This window comes from Bos taurus, chromosome 3 (assembly GCF_002263795.3).
Source record: "Bos taurus isolate L1 Dominette 01449 registration number 42190680 breed Hereford chromosome 3, ARS-UCD2.0, whole genome shotgun sequence".
Classification (NCBI taxonomy): domain Eukaryota; kingdom Metazoa; phylum Chordata; class Mammalia; order Artiodactyla; family Bovidae; genus Bos; species Bos taurus.
In genome coordinates, this window is record NC_037330.1 from 8,995,879 (window position 1) to 9,014,376 (window position 18,498).

Genomic DNA, 18,498 nt, shown 5'->3' on the forward strand with positions numbered 1-18,498 from the left:
CGATACATAACATACACAAATAAACAGTGTTTAACGCAGGCTGCTGCTGCTGCTAAGTCGCTTCAGTCGTGTCCAACTCTGTGCGACCCCAAAGACTGCAGCCCACCAGGCTCCGCTGTCCCTGGGATTCTCCAGGCATTACTATTTAAATCCTGTTGCCAGCAGAGGGCAGCACTGGAAGGCTCTGGGACGGGCACAGAGAGCGGATTTAAAGTATCAATACTTGAGGTTAGGGTAGCATGAGACAACTTAACGCCAGTCCAGGTTCGATGCACGATACTGGATGCTTGGGGCTGGTGCACTGGGACGACCCAGAGGGATGGTATGGGGAGGGAGGAGGGAGGAGGGTTCAGGATGGGGAACACAAGTATACCTGTGGTGGATTCATTTCGATGTTTGGCAAAACCAATACAATATTGTAAAGTTTAAAAATAAAATGAAATTAAAAAAAGAAAAAGAATAGTAGACAGTCCACTGCTTTATTTTACAGTGATGGTAGAAGAGATCCATTGAGATGACATGCGTTATCTAATGCCACACAACCACTGAGGACTAGAAGGTAGATGCCCCAATTCTAAGGCCAAGAACTTTTTCATTAGATCTTAAGGTCTCAGTGACTAGAGTTGAGCTGGCTCATGAAAACTTGTCCCTGCATTGAGGGAAAAATGCATGAGACTGAATTATCTTGATCCAGCAGTCTTTTTGAGAAGCAACATACAGCCTTTTGCATCCTCTGACCGTTTAAGACTGTCCCCTCTATTGTAATTTTCAGCTTGAGCTGACCTGAAAGACTGCAAGTCCTTAAGGGCCAGAATTTATTCTGTACCGTCTCTGCTCCCCTACAACACCAAGGATAGTGCTGAGTGAGGGTTATAACTGTGCAGACACTCCAGATTTGAACTGAAAGGATGTATTTCACAGAACTAACTTGCAATCCTTCTGTTATCTCCTCTGATCACTCCAACCTCTATTCTCCATTCCCGTATCCAAATATATGCACACTCCTCAGCCAATTATCCACTCAGACCAAAAAAGAGAAGTTGCAACCACCAGGAAGGTAAGCACTCCATGCCCACACCCACACAGGAAAACCATATTTTGGTTTCTTTGAATTCTCTGAGCTTCTCCTGGGGCTGCCCATCATTTCCTCCCCAAGGGTCACACCCTCAAGCAGCACGTTCCACCACCTTTATCGCGAACATACACACAAGGCCTTTTCCTTCCAAATAAAAATATACCTCTCCTAAGTGCTATTTCCTCAGAGACATGTCTAGTTTTTTAAGAGAATAAATTAACTGGTGTTAAAATAAGTCTACCCTGAAGACTGTGATTTCCTCTGTGTTAAGCCCCATTGCTTTTGCTTGGACTTTGCAATAGTCCCCAAAACAGGCATCCTTGCTTCTGTTTTTTCCCTCCATCATTCTCACTGCTACATGATGCATGCAAGGAATACCATGAAACATCAGAAAGAATGAGATTGATCTACTGCCTTAGCAAGGAAAATGTCCTCAATATATGGTAAGGGAGAAGGTCGTGTTACAGAGAAGTGTGTATGGAATGACCATATTTGCATTAAAAAAGTCTATACAAGTGTCCAGAACCACACTGGTGGTCACCAGCCACATGTGGCTATTTAAATTTAAATTAATTAGAATTAAATGCAATTGTTTTAAAAAAAAATTTGAAGTATAGTTGATTTATAATGTTGTGTTAATTTCTGCTGCACAGCACAGTGATTAAATTATGCATTTATGTATATTCTTTTTAATAGTACTGAAAGCAATTTAAAATTGAACTGAGTTGAACTGAAGGTTCAATTCCTCAGTTGCATTAGCCTCAGCTCAAGTGCTCAGTAGTCACGTGAGACTTGCGGCTACTTAAATTGCTGACAGGGAATATTTCCATCATCAAAGATGAAGTTCTATTGTACAGAGTTCATCTGGAAGAGATACATCAAACTGTTGAAAACTATTACTTCTGAGAATGAAATCATACTGGTTACTGAGTGAAGGAGGAAGGAGGAAGGAGGAAGTACTTTTTGCTCTCTACTATTTAAGTTTTTGTAGCAATGAATTATTTCTATAGATTTAAAAAGAAAAAAGTTTAAAACTATTTAAAAATTTAAATGTTCTGCAGCATATTAATTTTCAGAGACCCTGGACTTTGAGGGGGGGAAAAAAAAAGATGGTAGGCATTAGAATGACATGGCGGCTTTATTCCAAATAGTCCCTGGCCGATCATCCCTCTTACACCCCTCCCACTACACATCTACCTGTTCCCCAGAAACTAGGAGTTGAGAAAGCTGTGAATGAACCTCTATGAACTGAAGAATACAAAAGAGGTATAAATAACTTTCCATACCCTTAAAAAACTTGAAATTCTAATAGGAGACTAGATATGCACATCAAACAATAGAGAGATCAAATTAATCAAATGGCATATCAATTACACTTAACAATTACATGTAACACTATGTGCCAGGCACCGTCCTATACACTTTACAGGTAATATGTCATGTAATCATCACAACAGCCCTGAGAGGCAGGTATTTCCATTTCATTTTACAGATAAGGACATTAGGCCCAGAGAGATCAAGTGACTAACCTAATGCCATAGGACAAATGTGCACGGGATTTGGGACTCGATGCTTTTCTCTATGGTACTCCTGGGGTAGGTGGTATGCATCAAGGTGCAAAGACCAGAGAAGTCTGAGCAGAGTTCATGCTGGAAACCAGAGAGAGAGACATAACAATTATGGTTTCTTTTCCCCAGGTAAAACAGACAATTACCAGCCAACAACGGAAGCAAAAAGCCTTACTATCTATGCCCAAGTCCAGACATCAGGTGTAAGTTCTATACTTTCTTTGTCTGGGGTGGACCTGTCATGTTTCCCATGGACTCCCTGGCCAGTCAGTTCACTTTGCATGCCTGACATTTGTTGTTGTACATGAGTTATGAGGCAGAAGAAATTTGGAAAGCAGAAGGCAAGAACAAGAGCTCTCTAAAAGGGCATTAAACTTCAGTGTCAGATGGGATGATTTATTATTTGAAATGTGGGAAACACTGGGTACTTTTCTAGCCATCTGTTTCTTCATAGGAAAAAAATGAGGACACTAGAAACATGTAATGTATGGCTCCTTCCCTCTCTGGCATTTTAGGAGTTTACAGTTCCATGTTATCAAACTCTTTCCTTCTCTAAGGAAAAGGATGCAGCTTAAAGAGAGAGGGAATGGTTGAGAAAGGCTATTGTGTGCCATGTTGGTTTGATCCAAGTTTAAGAGTTTGCAAACATCAAAGAGATAAAGAAGGAGGATCTTGAGGATTCTGCCTAGAGAGTGGTTGGTGAGATGGAAGAGGGTATGTAGGCAGGAGATGAAAGCAGAACTGTGATGGAGTGATGGTTGGATTGAAATGGAAGAGCTGGATTTTAAAAAAGAGTCAAGATAAAGTTGAGGAGCAGATATGTTAGAAGTAAGAGGGTGGCTAAAGGATAATGGTTAAATATGAAGATAGTACATCTCTGGGAGTTGGTGAGGGACAGGGAAGCCTCACGTGATGCAGGGCATGGGGTTGCAAAAAGAAGGACACAACTGAGTGGCTGAACTGAACTGATGAAGATATTATAGTTTTTCAGAACTGAAAGCAATTCTAAGTGATGTATAGGCCAGAATCTGACCTTTAGGCTATAGGGGAAGGCAAATTCTTGAGTAAAAGATGTGAAGGTAAATACAGTTTTGATTAACACCTTGGGAAATTGCATCAGATGACAGTAAATGCATTTCTGTAAGCCAGAGATTAACTCTTGGACAAAAATCTTCTTTCTGCTGTCCCCTAGAGGCCTGGAGGATTTGTTTCACAGGCCATGACTACCATTGAGAACCAAACTCCATTTAAATATATGAGTCCCAAGAGAACCTCTTTTGCATTTATACTTTTAGGTAATCAGGTTCAAGTTTACCACAGTGCCTTCCCTATCTATTCGATCCCATGTTGTTAGCATCTCTTTTTACTCCCTGGTGGCTCAGATGGTAAAGAATCTGCCTGCAATGCAGGAGACCTGGGTTCAATCCCCGGGTTCAGAAGATCTCTGGGAGGGGGAAATGTCAACCCACTCCAGCATTCTTGCCTGGAGAATTTCATGGACAGATGAGCCTGGCAGGTTACAGTCCATGGGGTCGCAAAGAGTCAGACACAACTGAGTGATTAACAGCATAACATGCATACTAGACAGTGCACAATCTGTAAATGTCACCTCAATGAGGTATCCTATCTTCATATCCAATAAAGCCTTCTCATCTTGTTTTCCTTCAAGAGTTTTGACTATCCTTGTCCCTTTCTACTTTCATATGTATTTTAGAATCAGCTTCTCAAGCATCACAAAAAGAGGAAAAGTCCTATTAGGATTGCACTGAATCGGCACATCTATTATATTTGAGGAGAAATTATATCTCTCAGTGTTGAGTCTTTTAGGACCATAAAACTAACCCCTAGATCAAGGAACAGAACATCATCCGGACCCCTAGAAGACCCTCTTGTATGTCTCCTAATCACTCTCTTCTCTCTCCTCCTCAAAGATTCCTTATCCTTACTTCCTAGAAATAAAGTTTACTCTTTTTTTTGACTTTATAAAAATGGAATCCTACAGTATTTTTCCTCCTATGTCTGGTTGCTTTTGCTTAATATTACCTTAATAAGATGCATCCATGTCTTTGAGCTTAGATACAATGCATTCATAGTCATTGCTTTATGGTATATCGATATATGCATATACTAGAGTTTATTTTTCCAATGAACTATTGATGGACATTTACTTTATTTCTAGTCTGAGGGATTATGAAAACTACAGCTATTCGTATTCGTATGTGTGCTTCTTGGTAGATATGTGTACATATTTTGGGGGGGATGTGTCTAGACGTAGAATTGCTAAGTCATACAGTATACATGTCTTCAAATTGACTAGACAAGGCCAAGCTGTATTTCAAAATATGCATATCAATTTACTTTTTTGCACCTGTATACCAGAGTTTCAGCTGTTATACATTCTAATCAAAACTTGATGGCGGTGTTGTTCAGTCACTAAGCTGTGTCTGACACTTTGCAATACCATGGACTATAGCATGCCAGGCTTCCTTGTCCTTTGCTATATCCTGGTGTTTGTTGAAATTCATGTCCACTGAGTCAGTGATGCTATCTAACCATCTTATCCTCTGCACCCCCTTCTCCTTTTGCCTTCAGTTTTTCCCAGCATCAGGGTCTTTTCCAATGAGTTGGCTCTTTGCATTAGTTGGCCAAAGTATTGGAGCTTCAGCTTCAGCATCAGTCCTTCCAATGAATATTCAGGATTGATTTCCTTTAGGATTGACTGGTTTGATTCTTTGCAGCCCAAGAAACTCTCAAGAGTCTTCTCTGGCACCACAATTTAAAAGCATGAATTCTTTAGTGCTCAGCCTTCTTTATAGTCCAACTCTCTCATCCATACATGGAAAAACCATAGCTTTGACTATATGGACCTTTGTTGGCAAAGTGATGTCTCTGCTTTTTAATACATTGTCTAGGTTTGTCATAGCTTTCCTTCCACGGAGCGAGTGTCTTTTAATTTCATGGCTGCAGTCACCATCTGCAGTGATTTTGGAGCCTAAGAAAATAAAATCTGTCACTGTTTCCACTTTTCCCTACTATTTGCCATGAAGTGATGGGCCTGGATGCCATGATCTTAGCTTTTTGAATGTTGAGTTTTAAGCCAGCTTTTTTCACTCTTCTCTTTCACCTTCATCAAGAGGCTCTTTAGTTCCTCTTCTCTTTCTGCCATTAGAGTGTTGCTATCTGCATATCTGAGGTTGTTCATATTTCTCCTAGCAATCTTGATTCCAGCTTGTGATTCATCTAGCTCAGCATTTCTCATGATGTACTCTGCATATAAGTTAAATAAGTAGGGTGACAATATATAGCTTTGATGTACTCCTTTCCCAATTTGGAGCCAGTCCATTGTTCCATGTCCAGTTCTAACTGTTGCTTCTTGATCTGCATACAGGTTTCTCAGCAGACAGATAAGGTAGTCTGGTATTCCCATCTCTTTAAGAATTTTCCACAGTTTGTTGTGATTCACATTGTCAAAGGCTCTAACATCATCAGTGAAGCAGAAGTAGATGCTTTTCTGGAATCCCCTTGCTTTCTCTAGTGTTGGCAATTTGATCTCTAGTTCTTCTGCCTTTCTAAACCCAGCTTGTACATCTGGACATTCTCTAGCAGGTTTCACCTTGCTAGCATATGAAATGAGTGCAACTGTGTGGTAATTTGAACATTCTTTGGCATTGCCTTTCTTTGGGATTGGAATGAAAACTGACCTTTTCCAGTTCTGTGACCACTGCTGAGTTTTCCAAATTTGCTGATGTATTGAGTGCAGCAGTTTAACAGCATCACTTTTTAGGATTTGAAAGAGCTCACCTGGAATTCCATCACCTCCACTAACTCTGTTCATAGTAGTGTTTCCTAAGGCCCACTTGACTTCACACTCCAGGATGCCTGGCTCTGGGTGAGTGACCACACCATCATAATTATCCAAGTCATTAAGACTTCTTTTGTATAATTCTGTGTATTCTTGCCACCTCTTCTTAGTCTCTGTTAAGTCCTTGGCATTTCTGCCCTCTCTTGTGCCCATCCTTTCATGAAATGTTTCCTTGATATCTCCAGTTTCCTTAAAGAGACTTCTAGTCTTTCCCATTCTATTGCTTTCCTCTATTTCTTTGCATTGTTCACTTAAGAAGTCTTTCTTATTTATTAGCCTTTTAAATTTTAGTCATTCTGCTGGATACCTTTTTATAGTTTTATTTTGCATTCCACTAATTATTAAGCAATTGAACAATTTTTCATATTGTTTATTGCCGTATTAATATCCTCTTTCTTAAAGTGGCTGTTAAATCCCTTACCCATTTTTCCTTTGAGTCTCAGTCTATTCGGGGTGGGATTATCATAAGATACTTAAATATTTTTGGCTTTTTGGCAGTTGTATGTTAGCAGATACCTTCACCCATCTTATGGTTTGCCTCTGAAATTTCTCAGATACATTTTGATAAAGGAATATTCTCAATTTTTCCATAGAACAATTTAGTAATCTCTTCCTTTGTAGATAAAACTTTTTGTATTCTGGTTAAGAAATTTTGAAGATATTCCAGTTAAGAATATTAGAAGATATTCTTCTACAGTCTTCTACAAACAGTGTGGTTTATCTTTTAAAGTTATGTCTGTTATGTATCTGAAAATGATTTTCTGAGTATGGTATGAGATGGGTTGTTTTATATTTTTCCATATGTATATCTTATTGACTATATTTAAAAGACTGTTCTTGACCCACTGCAGTGCCACATCATTATAAATCAAGGGTCCGTATATGTGTGGATCTATTTTGAAGTTCTCTATTCTGCTCCACTGTTCTAGTTATTTACACTTGTACCAGTACCATACTGTCTTTACAAACCTGTGCTTACAGATTCATTATAAATCTGTGGTTCACATGGTAAAGAACCTACCTGCAATGCAGGAGAGCCAGGTTCCATCCCTGGGTCAAGAAGATCCCCTGGAGAAGGGAATGGCAACCCACTCCAGTATTCTTGCCCAGAGAATCCTATGGACAGAAGAGCCTGGCGAGCTACAGTTTGTGAGGTTGCAGAGTCAGACACGACTGAGTGACTAACACTTTCTTTCTTTTCACTTGTTCTCCTTCAAGTTCTTGGCCATTTTTCAGTTCAGTTCAGTTCAGTCGGTCAGTCGTGTCCGACTCTTTGCGACCCCATGAATCGCAGCACGCCAGGCCTCCCTGTCCATCACCATCTCCCGAAGTTCACTCAAACTCATGTTAGTCCTTTGAATTTTCATCTATATATTTTAGATTCAATTTTCAAGACCCTTAAAATTTTGCTGGAATTTTAATTAGAACTGCAGTGATCGACTTGAGAAGATCATGTATGTTTTAATACTGAATTTTAAATTCACAAAATGTTATGTCCTTTCCTTTATTTAGATCTTCTTTAATTTCACCCAGTTACTGCTTGAATTATCTTCTACAACATTACTTCCAAAGTGCTGGCTAGCTCATTTTTACTAAAACAATCTTTTACTAAAAGCATTACCTGGGACCTAATTAGAAATGCAGAAAGTTCCCACCTCAGATCTTCTGAAATAGAACCAAACTTCTAACAAGATCCTTAGGAAATTCTTATGCACATTAAAGTGTGAGAATTCCTGCCGTACCCCAACCACTTCCAGTAGTGGGTAATTCACTGCCTCTCTCCAGTACTCTTGCCTGGAAAATCACATGGATGGAGGAGCCTGGAGGGCTACAGTCCATGGGGTCGCTAAGAGTCGGACACGACTAAGTGACTTCACTTTCACGTTTCACTTTCATGCATTGGAGAAGGAAATGGCAACCCACTCCAGTGTTCTTGCCTTGAGAATCCCAGGGATGGGGGAGCCTAGTGGGCTCTCGTCTATGGGGTTGCACAGAGTTGGACACGACTGAAGTGACTTAGCCGCAGCAGCAAGACAATTCATCCCACATTTGAGCACCTCTTACTTCCCTGGTGGCTCAGATGGTAGAATCTGCCTGCAATGCAAGAGACCTGGGTTCAATCCCTGGGTCAGGAAGCTCCTCTGGAGAAGGGAATGGAAACCCACTCCAGTACTCTTGCCTGGAGAATATCATGGACAGAGAAGCTTGGAGGGCTACAGTGCACGGGGTTGCAGAGAGTCGGACATAACTGAAGGACAAACATTTTCTTTCTTTTCTTTTGCTATTAGAAAGATCTTCATTATACTGAACCAAAATCTTACCCTAAAGCTTCCAACCTTGGTTTAAAGCTAAAGTATTTTATAGAACAAATGTAATTCCTCTTCTACGTGGCAATTCATCAGACATATGAAAAGAAAGATCATGTCACACCTTGAATCTTCTTTCCTCTAGTAAACTTTTCCAATTTCTTATCTCTTCTATCAGATGACAAGATTCCAAGTGTTCTCCCATTAAAACCCATGGGCTTCATCGTTAAGTCTTTCTCTATGTTCAGGAAAGGGAGAGTATAATATTATTCTACATCAGGGCCGCTATGTATGTTGAAAGGATGACTTTCTAGGCATCAGATATGTCATCTCCATCTTAGAGAGATGTGGTCTCAGTTGACACCTACACTGATTTTGTCCTGGTATCATGGATTTTAATTCATTCTTAGTAACATTAACAAACATCGACTGAAGGTTCTTGTGGGCCCAGCACTGCTTTGTAGGGAATGCAAAAAAAAAAAAAAAATATATATATATATATATATATATAGGCTATTTGTCAAGGAAATGATGGTTTGTTTGGAGAAGCAATGTATAAATATATCAGAGTGTCTTGTATACAGTGCCATAATGTGAGAATTAGACTTTAAGTACCTAAGGAATTTAAGTAAAGGAGAGGTCATTATAAGTTGGGGTAACCAAAGAAGAATAGCATGATGGAAAGTACATGTGCTTTACGTTAAAATCCTGGCTTTGATACTTCTTGTATGTGCCATAAAGAAAGCACTAAATCTTTCTGGACTTTAGCATCTTCATCTATGAAATGTGAGTAACAATAGTATTTAACATATAGAGTGGTTGTGAGACAAATGGGAAGATATATGTGAAGAACTTTGTACACTTAAAACACTTGCATATGTATGGTTATTATTAACTTCGATATTTAGATAGGAAAGAGAACTGATGAGAAGCCATGATAGTGAGGAATAGCAGGACCTCTGCATGTTGTGAGTGATGTGTGTGTGTGTGTGTGTGTGTGTGTGTGTGTGTTATGTGTGTGTCACTCAGTCGTGTCCGACTCTTTGCAACCACATGGACTATAGCCCACCAGGCTCCTCTGTTCATGGGATTTCCCAGGCAAGAATACTGGAGTGTGTTGCCATTCCCTTCTCCAGGGGATCTTCCCAACCCAGGGGTCAAACTTGGGTCTCTTACATTGGGGGCAGATTCTTTACAGTCTGAGTGTCAGAGAAGCCCTATGTAGGTGATATGAGTGAGACTAAAATACTATGTAAGTCTCATTCTCATCAACTATCCATGTAAGAGCCACACCAATTTCAGTTCACTATGAGGAAGACTTTTAACACAGCTAGGAAGTGGTAATGGTAAGTCAGGCTGCCTCACAAGGCTGTAAGCTCTAAGATGTCACTCGAGGAGTCTTAAGCAAAGCCCAGGGAGTTGAGTTCCAGGGGATCTGGGGGAAAACTTTCACCTGAAAAGGACCAAATGACTCCAAAGAACTTTTCAGCTCCTAACGTCTTGACTCTGCGCTTCTCCATGAGGAGAATTAGATGGGAAATAACTTGCTGCTCAACTAATGGCTTATTTACTTTGTTTCCCTTGTAGTCTGTTCAGAAGAAACCTGACCCCCTGCCAGCACAGGACCCCTGCACCACCATTTACGTCGCTGCCACAGAGCCTGTCCCAGAGCCCATCCAGGTGAGGTGTCACTCTGTGCTTCCTCTCTGTAGAGAGGGAATCGGTGGAGGCCGGGAAAGGGTGGAACCTGTGTGGAGCTGAAATGGAGAACGCAGGTCCTGGCAAGCAGGCAGCAAGGAGCATCTGCAGCCTCGATTGCAGGGCTTCTGGGAAAACCCTCATGGCTTCTCACCTGCTCGCTTTCTCTTCACTGGTGTTTCTCTGAGAGCTGTCTAAGGACCACAGCAGAATCAGCTGGGATATTTCTTAAAAATAAAGATTCTGGGAACTTCTCTCTAAGATCTGCTCAATCAGAATGTCTATAACAGGTCACCAGGCATCTGCACATTAAAAAACACCTTCCAAGTGATCCTGATGCATGCTTAAGTTCAGGAATTGCATCTTGAGTCCAGGACTTCTCAAGTCCAGCTGCATATAGCCAGGGGAGCTTTGTAAAAATATCCATGCCTAGTTTCCATTCAGCCCTATTTATCAGAATATTTAGGAGTAGAGCTCTGCAAACGTGTAAAGAATATGTCGCCTAGCCCACCTGTTTTATCCCATTGCAAGATCAGAATGGAGTAAGTTTACTTGAAAAAAAATCTTCCTTTTACTAAATGAACAGAAGTAAATTCTGTGCTGAAGTCTTGGCTCCAGTTGGGCTTTATAAAATAAAGCATTTTAGGAGATAATGGAGGATCAAAAGACCACAGAAATACCTACTTTTACCTATTTTCCTCAAGCCTACTGTACACATACCCAGCAATGCCTGGAAGGATGCCTTGTCTTCATTTTGAGGTTTAGTTACAGAACACTCCTATCCAAAGGGAAGTAAAAACATAAATCTGACTTTAAAAGGTTTAAAAAATCATGTAGATTTTTAATGATGCTTTCTTGGGGAAGAAACACAGCACTTGGCATATATTCACATTTTGCAGCAAAACCACCTGAATTCCCCCACTCTTGTCTCTTTGTGTCTCTGACTCTTGAATCTCCTCTCCTTATGAGAATTCTCTTCTCAGTCTTCATCTCCTCCCCATCCCTCTCCCACCTGAACTGCTTCTTCCTTGTCCCTTTAGGTCTCACTGATCTTCCCTTTTTTTAAACTTGGTAATTTAGAACTTTCTTGGCTGCTCTAAATTGAGTGCTTGTCCTCAGATGACTGGGTCAGTTGTCCTAGTCTCCCTGATGGCTTGCATATGCTTGAAGGAGACTGTAGCCCATCTGTGGGCAGGCAGACAGTCTGCGGACCTGAGTGCTGCCTCTAGCTCTACAGTTTCAGAGGTCTTGTGGTTAGCACTTTGCCTTCCAATGCAGGGGATGTGGATTTGATCCCTGGTTGGGGAGCTAAGATCCCACATGCCTCATGGCCCCAAAACCAAAACATATAACAGAAGCAATATTGTAACAAACTCAACAGAGACTTTAAAAATGATTCACAGCAAAACAATCTTGACAAACCCAGCTGTGACAGACGCTGAGCAAGTTGCAATGCTTCCTGATTCTTGAGAACCTTTCCTTTTCCTAAGCATCACACTTTCCATTTATAGCCTGTAAACCTAGTGCTGGTCCCTCCCCTCACAGACTTGTTCTGTTTTTCCCCCAGGAATCAGGTTCCTTCACGGTCTATGCCAGTGTGACGCTTCCAGAGAGCTGACATCACAGACTTAGTGAAAGGACTTTCCGAAGGAATATAGAAGAGCCAAAATAAACACTGAACTTGGTCCCGGATCCCAAGCATTTCGTGACATCTGCACATCTGCATTCTTCTCGGTTCGGCTCCCTGGTGACGTTGCTTCCACATATACCTGTGAAATGGATACGGAAGTGAGGCTTCCCAAGCACTTAGCCTGCTCTGCACATGGCCCAGGCTCAGAGCAGAGAGCTAGTTGATACAGCTTTACATCTCCGGAGTGTAGCCGATGAAATGGATAATGCTGGTCCAGTGAGTCTGGACCTTCAGGCAACCATCAAGTCTTGCCGCAACTTGATGATGAAAGCTAAAGGCAGAAAGCCAGCACAGGACATCTAGGACCTATCTCAGACAGCTGACCATGGAGTCTGGAACCGCTTACACCTTGGCTGCCTGTACGCAGTCTGGGAGCTGCTCCCGATCACCAAGTAGACTTGATCAAGGCTCTGTGCCTCAGTTTCTCTCTCTGAATAGACAGTGAAGGACGAACTCCTCATTGTATGTAAAACACTCTGACATTATTCTATCAAAGAAGCTAATAAAGTATTTTATTTGTAAAACCTGGAAGCTAAAGAGTCAATAAACTGAAAACATGATTTTGAGGTCTCTGAGCTCTGAATAACGGAATGAAAAAAACCTAAGATTCTTAAGAGTACTGTTCTGTGGAAATGGCAGTCAGATTTAAAGAAAATTGGCCAGTGTTTGTTATTACAAAGGAACTTGACTTTCACTTCCCAAAATGATTTTTAAATCCTAGTTCTCTATTTACTCCATTGAGCAACGAACCTGGAGCCTCAACTAAGACTGCAAACTGATTGTGAGACCATTTTACATCCATGGCCTCATGTCTTCAGGGTCTCTATCAAACATGTCTTAATCTTTGCATACCTCTCCTCACCACTAAATCTATCCTGAAGTAGAAAATTAACATATTTTGGCCCAACAGTTTCAACTAATTGAATACTTCATAGTTTAAATTATAGGCTGCAGACAGAAAGAGCCTCTTCCAGTGAAGTCCTATTTCCCGTCTATTCTCTGCTTTCAGACAGGCCTTCTTGAATTTCAGCACTTCTTCTTTCTGATAGGGTCTTGTATGACCTCAGCAAACACTTAAGGAAACTGCCAACAGTCTTACAACCATATAACAAGAGTCACTAACTTCCCAGCTCAAAACTCTGAGGTCCTCATAGCCTTATACTTTACCCTCTCTAGTCAATCAATTCACATTTTAGTTCTGTTGTTCAGTGCATCTCATTTCTTAGAACCAATTCCAGGTGTATTCCAATTTGTGATGAACAGAAACGGACACTGAATTGTTTATGTAGAAAAGGAATCTCCTAAAAAGATGCTGGTTAGTCCCAATAACTACTGGGAGGTTCTGTAAGATGATGGTTTGAAAATGAGCAAGAAGAGGGGAAACTTTGGCTGCGGCTAGGAGTACAGCCCAGGGACGACAACACTGGCTACCAGTTGTATTCCTGTTGTCCTCCCAGCACTAGACTCAGACTCCACCACTCCCTCCCTGCCTCAGCTAGACCTGGACCCCAAATTGCTGTTGTACCTTCTGTACCAAAGTGACTTCTCCAGGGTCCATTCTTCATCTTTTCTTCTCTAGTTTCTAAATCAGAAGCTAAGATCAAGCGACCAATCCCAGGTCATACGTCCATGTTCTACTTCCAAGGGAGGTTGGGAATTGAACTTCTGGCATTTTCCACTTTCATAGTGGTGGCTGGGTCTTCCACAAACACAACGACTGGGATTCCATGCTGGGCATGCACACACGCACGCACGCACACAGACAGACAGACACACACACACTTCCCACTATACCACTTTTGTGTAGTCTTAAGCTCATCAGTTGCCTATACTCAAAAAACCAGGATTTGCAAACCCCAGGGCGATGAGCAATCACTTGTTTACTATAACTCAGACTTTTTAGCAGCTCAGTTCCCAGCAGTTGGGTTTTTCCTGTGGCTGAATTCTACCGGATGGAAGGGCAGAAACAAATGAGGGAAAGAAAAGGCTATCCCTTCAAAATTCCCTTACCAAGGCTCGTGAACTCACTGGGAGAATGGCTGCATCTTGGAATCTTTTTGGCTACCCTTGAAATAACATTCAGTGTACGTTTTACATCACCAGGTCCCAGATTCAAGTCGAAAATCAGAGAACCCTTCAGATCACCCTTTTACTGCTTCCCAGTTTTCCCCTAAGACATTGTGGGTGAGCTGGAGCTTTCTTTTTCCTCAGTCTTAAAAAAAAAAAAAAAAAATTAAACTGATATTTTAGAATCTGGTTTCCCCAAGTTTCTCTGCTGTTTTCTTTTGACTGAGCATATCTGAATTCTGGAGAACTCAGGAGGAACAGACCCATTCTCAGTTTTAAGGGGCTGGGGTTCTGAAATAAACTGGGCGTAACCTTAAGCTTCCTTAGGTCACTTACTCTAGTCACACAACCAGGATCTGATTGATAAAGAGTCCGTATGCTGACTGTGAAACCGCTGACTGTGAAACCATTGACTACAGTAAGTTACTTCTCTTCCTCGAGATTTTGTTTCTACCTTCTGGAAAGAGTAAAATACAGACAGCCCACCCAAGAAATTGTACTTTTGTCTTTGTTACCCAGAGAATACGTGATATAGCAGTGTGGCAAAACAGGTTTCGTGACCTTGTGTCTCTATAGCTAGTCGTAAAGCCCTGAAGGTGGCTGATTTGATTTGATGAACTGCGAGGTTGTCCTTTTCCTAGGGGAAAGGTCAGGAGTCACACTCCACACCGAGAAGCAACAATTTTTAAAGGATTAATTTTTGTCACTGCCAAAGTTATTGCCTTCCCTGAATTTCTTCAGCTTCCCCCTGTGGAGCAAATCTAGACTGTGTTTCTCAACTGCAGCAGCAGTATTGATATTTTGGTCCAGATAACTGCTTGACATGGTGGGCTGTTCTATATATCATATGATGTTTAGCAGCATCCCTGGCCTCTGCCCATTAGATGCCAGTAGCACATCCCCTGTCCCTGGTCATGACAATCAAAGATGCTTCCTGACATTACCAGATATTTTTGCAGGGCAAAATCTTCCTACTGACTGAGAACCCCCAAATTGAGAACCCCCAAACTGATCTAGAAACATACTGGCCACCTAGTCATCTTTGCATAGACTAAATATACATGAATATACCAAGAAGTGGATCTATCAAAAATCGTATTTTCTATATACATTAAAGATTAACTACAAGGGGAAAAGAGCAGTAGGAAAGGCAAAGAAGGCTGTGTGGCTCAGGAAACTCAGACAGGGGTTCTGTATCAACCTAGAGGGGTGCGATGGGGCGGGAGACAGGAGGGAGGTTCATAAGGGAGGGGATATATGTATACCTATGGCTGATTCATGTTGAGGTTTGACAGAAAACAGCAAAACTCTATAAAGCAATTATCCTTCAATAAGAAAATAAAATGTAAAAAAATCATATTTTGAGAGTGGCCACCTAGTCACTTAAGAATGGCCCGCATCTACCAATATTATGAAGGTTATCTATATTCGAGCTCTTTGCCCAAACCCTACCTCAAATCTGAACGATGTCTGGGTGAAGATCTATAGAAACAGCAACTTAGAGGCTATGATTGTAGCCAGACAGGACTCTGTGAAGAGTTCCACATAGCAACCACTAGAGGGCGATATAGCAATTCAGTCCACCCTACACCAGCATCCTCAGCACCACTTTGCCAGTATTTGAAGGACGTGATCATGGACTGGCTGAAATTGTGGCTAAATTCTCACCAGTTCACAGCATTTACATGCTGGAGGGAGAGTTGATCCCTTCCCTTAGAGCTAATGAGGTCCAATGTGGGTTTGTAACAGACTTTAATCAAAGTTGACTGCAAAACTTTATTTCACAGAACTCCTAATTCTACTCAGTGGCATACTCATTCAACAAATAGTTTTTGGGCTTCCCTGGTGGCTCAGTGGCAAAGAATCTACCTGCCTGCCAATTCTGGAGACATGGTTCCATCCCTGGTCTGGGAAGATCCCACAACTTCTGAACCTGTGTTCTAGAGCCTGGGAGCCACAACCACTAAGCCAAGTGCTGCGACTGCTGAAGCCTGCATGCTCTGGAGCCTGTGCTCTGCAACAGGAGAAGCCACCACAGTGAGAAACCCATGTACTACAACTAGAGAGTTGAGCCTGCTCACCGCAGCTAGACAGAAAGCCTGTGCAGCAACAAAGACCCAGCACAGCCAAAAATAAGTTAATAAAAACACACACACAAAAAATAGCTATTAAGTTTCTACTAAGTGTTAGGGATTGTCATCCAGTGGGTGTGTGCTCAGTCACTCCGACTCTTTGCAACGCTATGGACTGCTGCCCACCAAGTTCCTCTGACCACAAGATTTTCCAGGCAAGAATACTAGAGGGAATTGTCATTTCCTTCTCCAGAGGATCTTCCTGACCCAGGGGTTGAACCCGCATCTCCTGCATTGCAGGTGGATTCTTTACCTCTGAGCCACTGGGGAAGCCTCTGTGGTACATATATACAGTGGAATATTACTCAGCCATAAAAAAAGAATGAAATAATGCCATTTGTCGCAATGTGGACCTAGAGGTTTTCATACTAAGTAAGTCAGACAGAGAAAGACAAATGTCATATGATATCACTCATAAGTGGAATTGAATATTTTAAAAAGATGCAAATGAATTTATTTACAAAATAGAAATAGACTTACAAATATTGAAAACAAACTTAATGATTACCAAAAGGGAAACATTGTAAGGAGGAGGGATAAATTGGAAGCTTGGTATGACTACTACCTTATAAGATTGATAATCAACAAGGACCTACAGTATAGCACAGGGAACTCTACTCAATATTCTGTGATAACCTATATGAGAAAATAATCTAAAAAAGAATAAATATATGTATATCTGAATCACTTCACTGTACACCTGAAACCAACAATGCAAACCAACTATACTCCAATAAAATTAAAATAAGTGAATAAAATACTGCCATAGGTAGACAACCGCCTGATCTACTGGGACCACTTGAAAGTTAAAGGAAGTGCTATTAATAATTATACTGTGGCAATGGCTAGGCAAATTAGAATCTGGAGTCACCCTAATGACAGAGAGGGTAAGGAATGTACAGTGAGTACAGAGGAGATGCCCAAATCTCAGACTTCAGGAGTGAGGAGAGTAAACTTCTTTTAGTTTAAAAGTTTTAAGTAACAATGAAAATAAAGGTCTCCTTGTCCTAAAAGTCTATTATCTAAGTCTCTGTCTCTTCGATTACCTGTTACATGACACAAGCCTTTGACATGCCCTTCCCATTGTTCTGACTGGTCTCCTGAACACAGTCTGATTTGTCAATGCTCTCAAAATTTGCTGCTCAAAATTGAACTCTGTTTCAGATGTAAATATACCAGTGTAGACTAAGAATTGTTATCTTCCGTGATAGGAGCAATATACAATCATTTTGGCTTTTAAGTTAGATGCAAGTCTACAGAAATGGATGAATATGATCAAGCATATTCCTCAGTTCATGGTGGATAATCATCAGTGGTCCAGGTACTGCATCTCTTATATCTTGTTTTAATTTTTTTCTTATTTTCCCCCTTCATACCATGACCCTGTTCTCTTTCCCGCCTTCATGCCCCTGAATAGAATCTATCTAATATGGGCCCTCTTAGACCATTTTCTATATATTTATGTGTGTGTTTGCAATCGTATGTGGATATCTAGAATTGTTTTTGAGTTACATAAATACAGACATCTCATTCTGTTTCTCAGCTCCATTTTCATTTTCTCACTCAATGTTGTGATTTTTAGATCCTTTTAGGCTGAAACAGGAAGATTTAGTTCCATCTTTTTGAATAATGTCTAGTGTTACATCCTTCAGACATGCTACATTTCATCTGTCTAATTCCCTTTTGATAGACATTGAAGTTTTTCTAACTCTCTGTTATTATAAATAATGCCATGATAAACAACCTTATTCCCATTCTTTTATATCTCTTGTCACTCATGTAAGTGATTCTCTGGGTAGTACAAGGAGTGCAATTTCTGGGTAATAAATTATGTAAATACTTACCTCTCTGCTGCTGCTGCTGCTGCTGCTGCTGCTGCTAAGTCGCTTCGGTCGTGTCCAACTCTGTGCGACGCCAAAGATGACAGCCCACCAGGCTCCCCCATCCCTGGGATTCTCCAGGCAAGAATACTGGAGTGGGTTTCCATTGCCTTCTCCAATGCATGAAAGTTAAAAGTCAAAGTGAAGTCGCTCAGTCATGTCCGACTCTTAGTGACCCCATGGACTGCAGCCTACCAGGCTCCTCCATCCATGGGATTTT

The 18,498-nt window shown here is 41.1% G+C and overlaps 1 protein-coding gene across 1 annotated transcript in view; it reads left to right on the top strand.

Moving 5' to 3' along the window:
• SLAMF1 (signaling lymphocytic activation molecule family member 1) overlaps positions 1–12,759 on the top strand; it is a 39,047-nt gene extending 26,288 nt beyond the window's left edge. Inside the window, exons 5-7 of the mRNA NM_174184.4 lie at positions 2,773–2,846; positions 10,399–10,491; positions 12,077–12,759. Of these exons, the coding sequence (NP_776609.2) occupies positions 2,773–2,846; positions 10,399–10,491; positions 12,077–12,127 (218 nt within the window). The 3' untranslated portion in view covers positions 12,128–12,759. The remainder of the gene's footprint in view (positions 1–2,772; positions 2,847–10,398; positions 10,492–12,076) is intronic.
• The last annotated feature ends 5,739 nt before the right edge of the window (positions 12,760–18,498 follow it).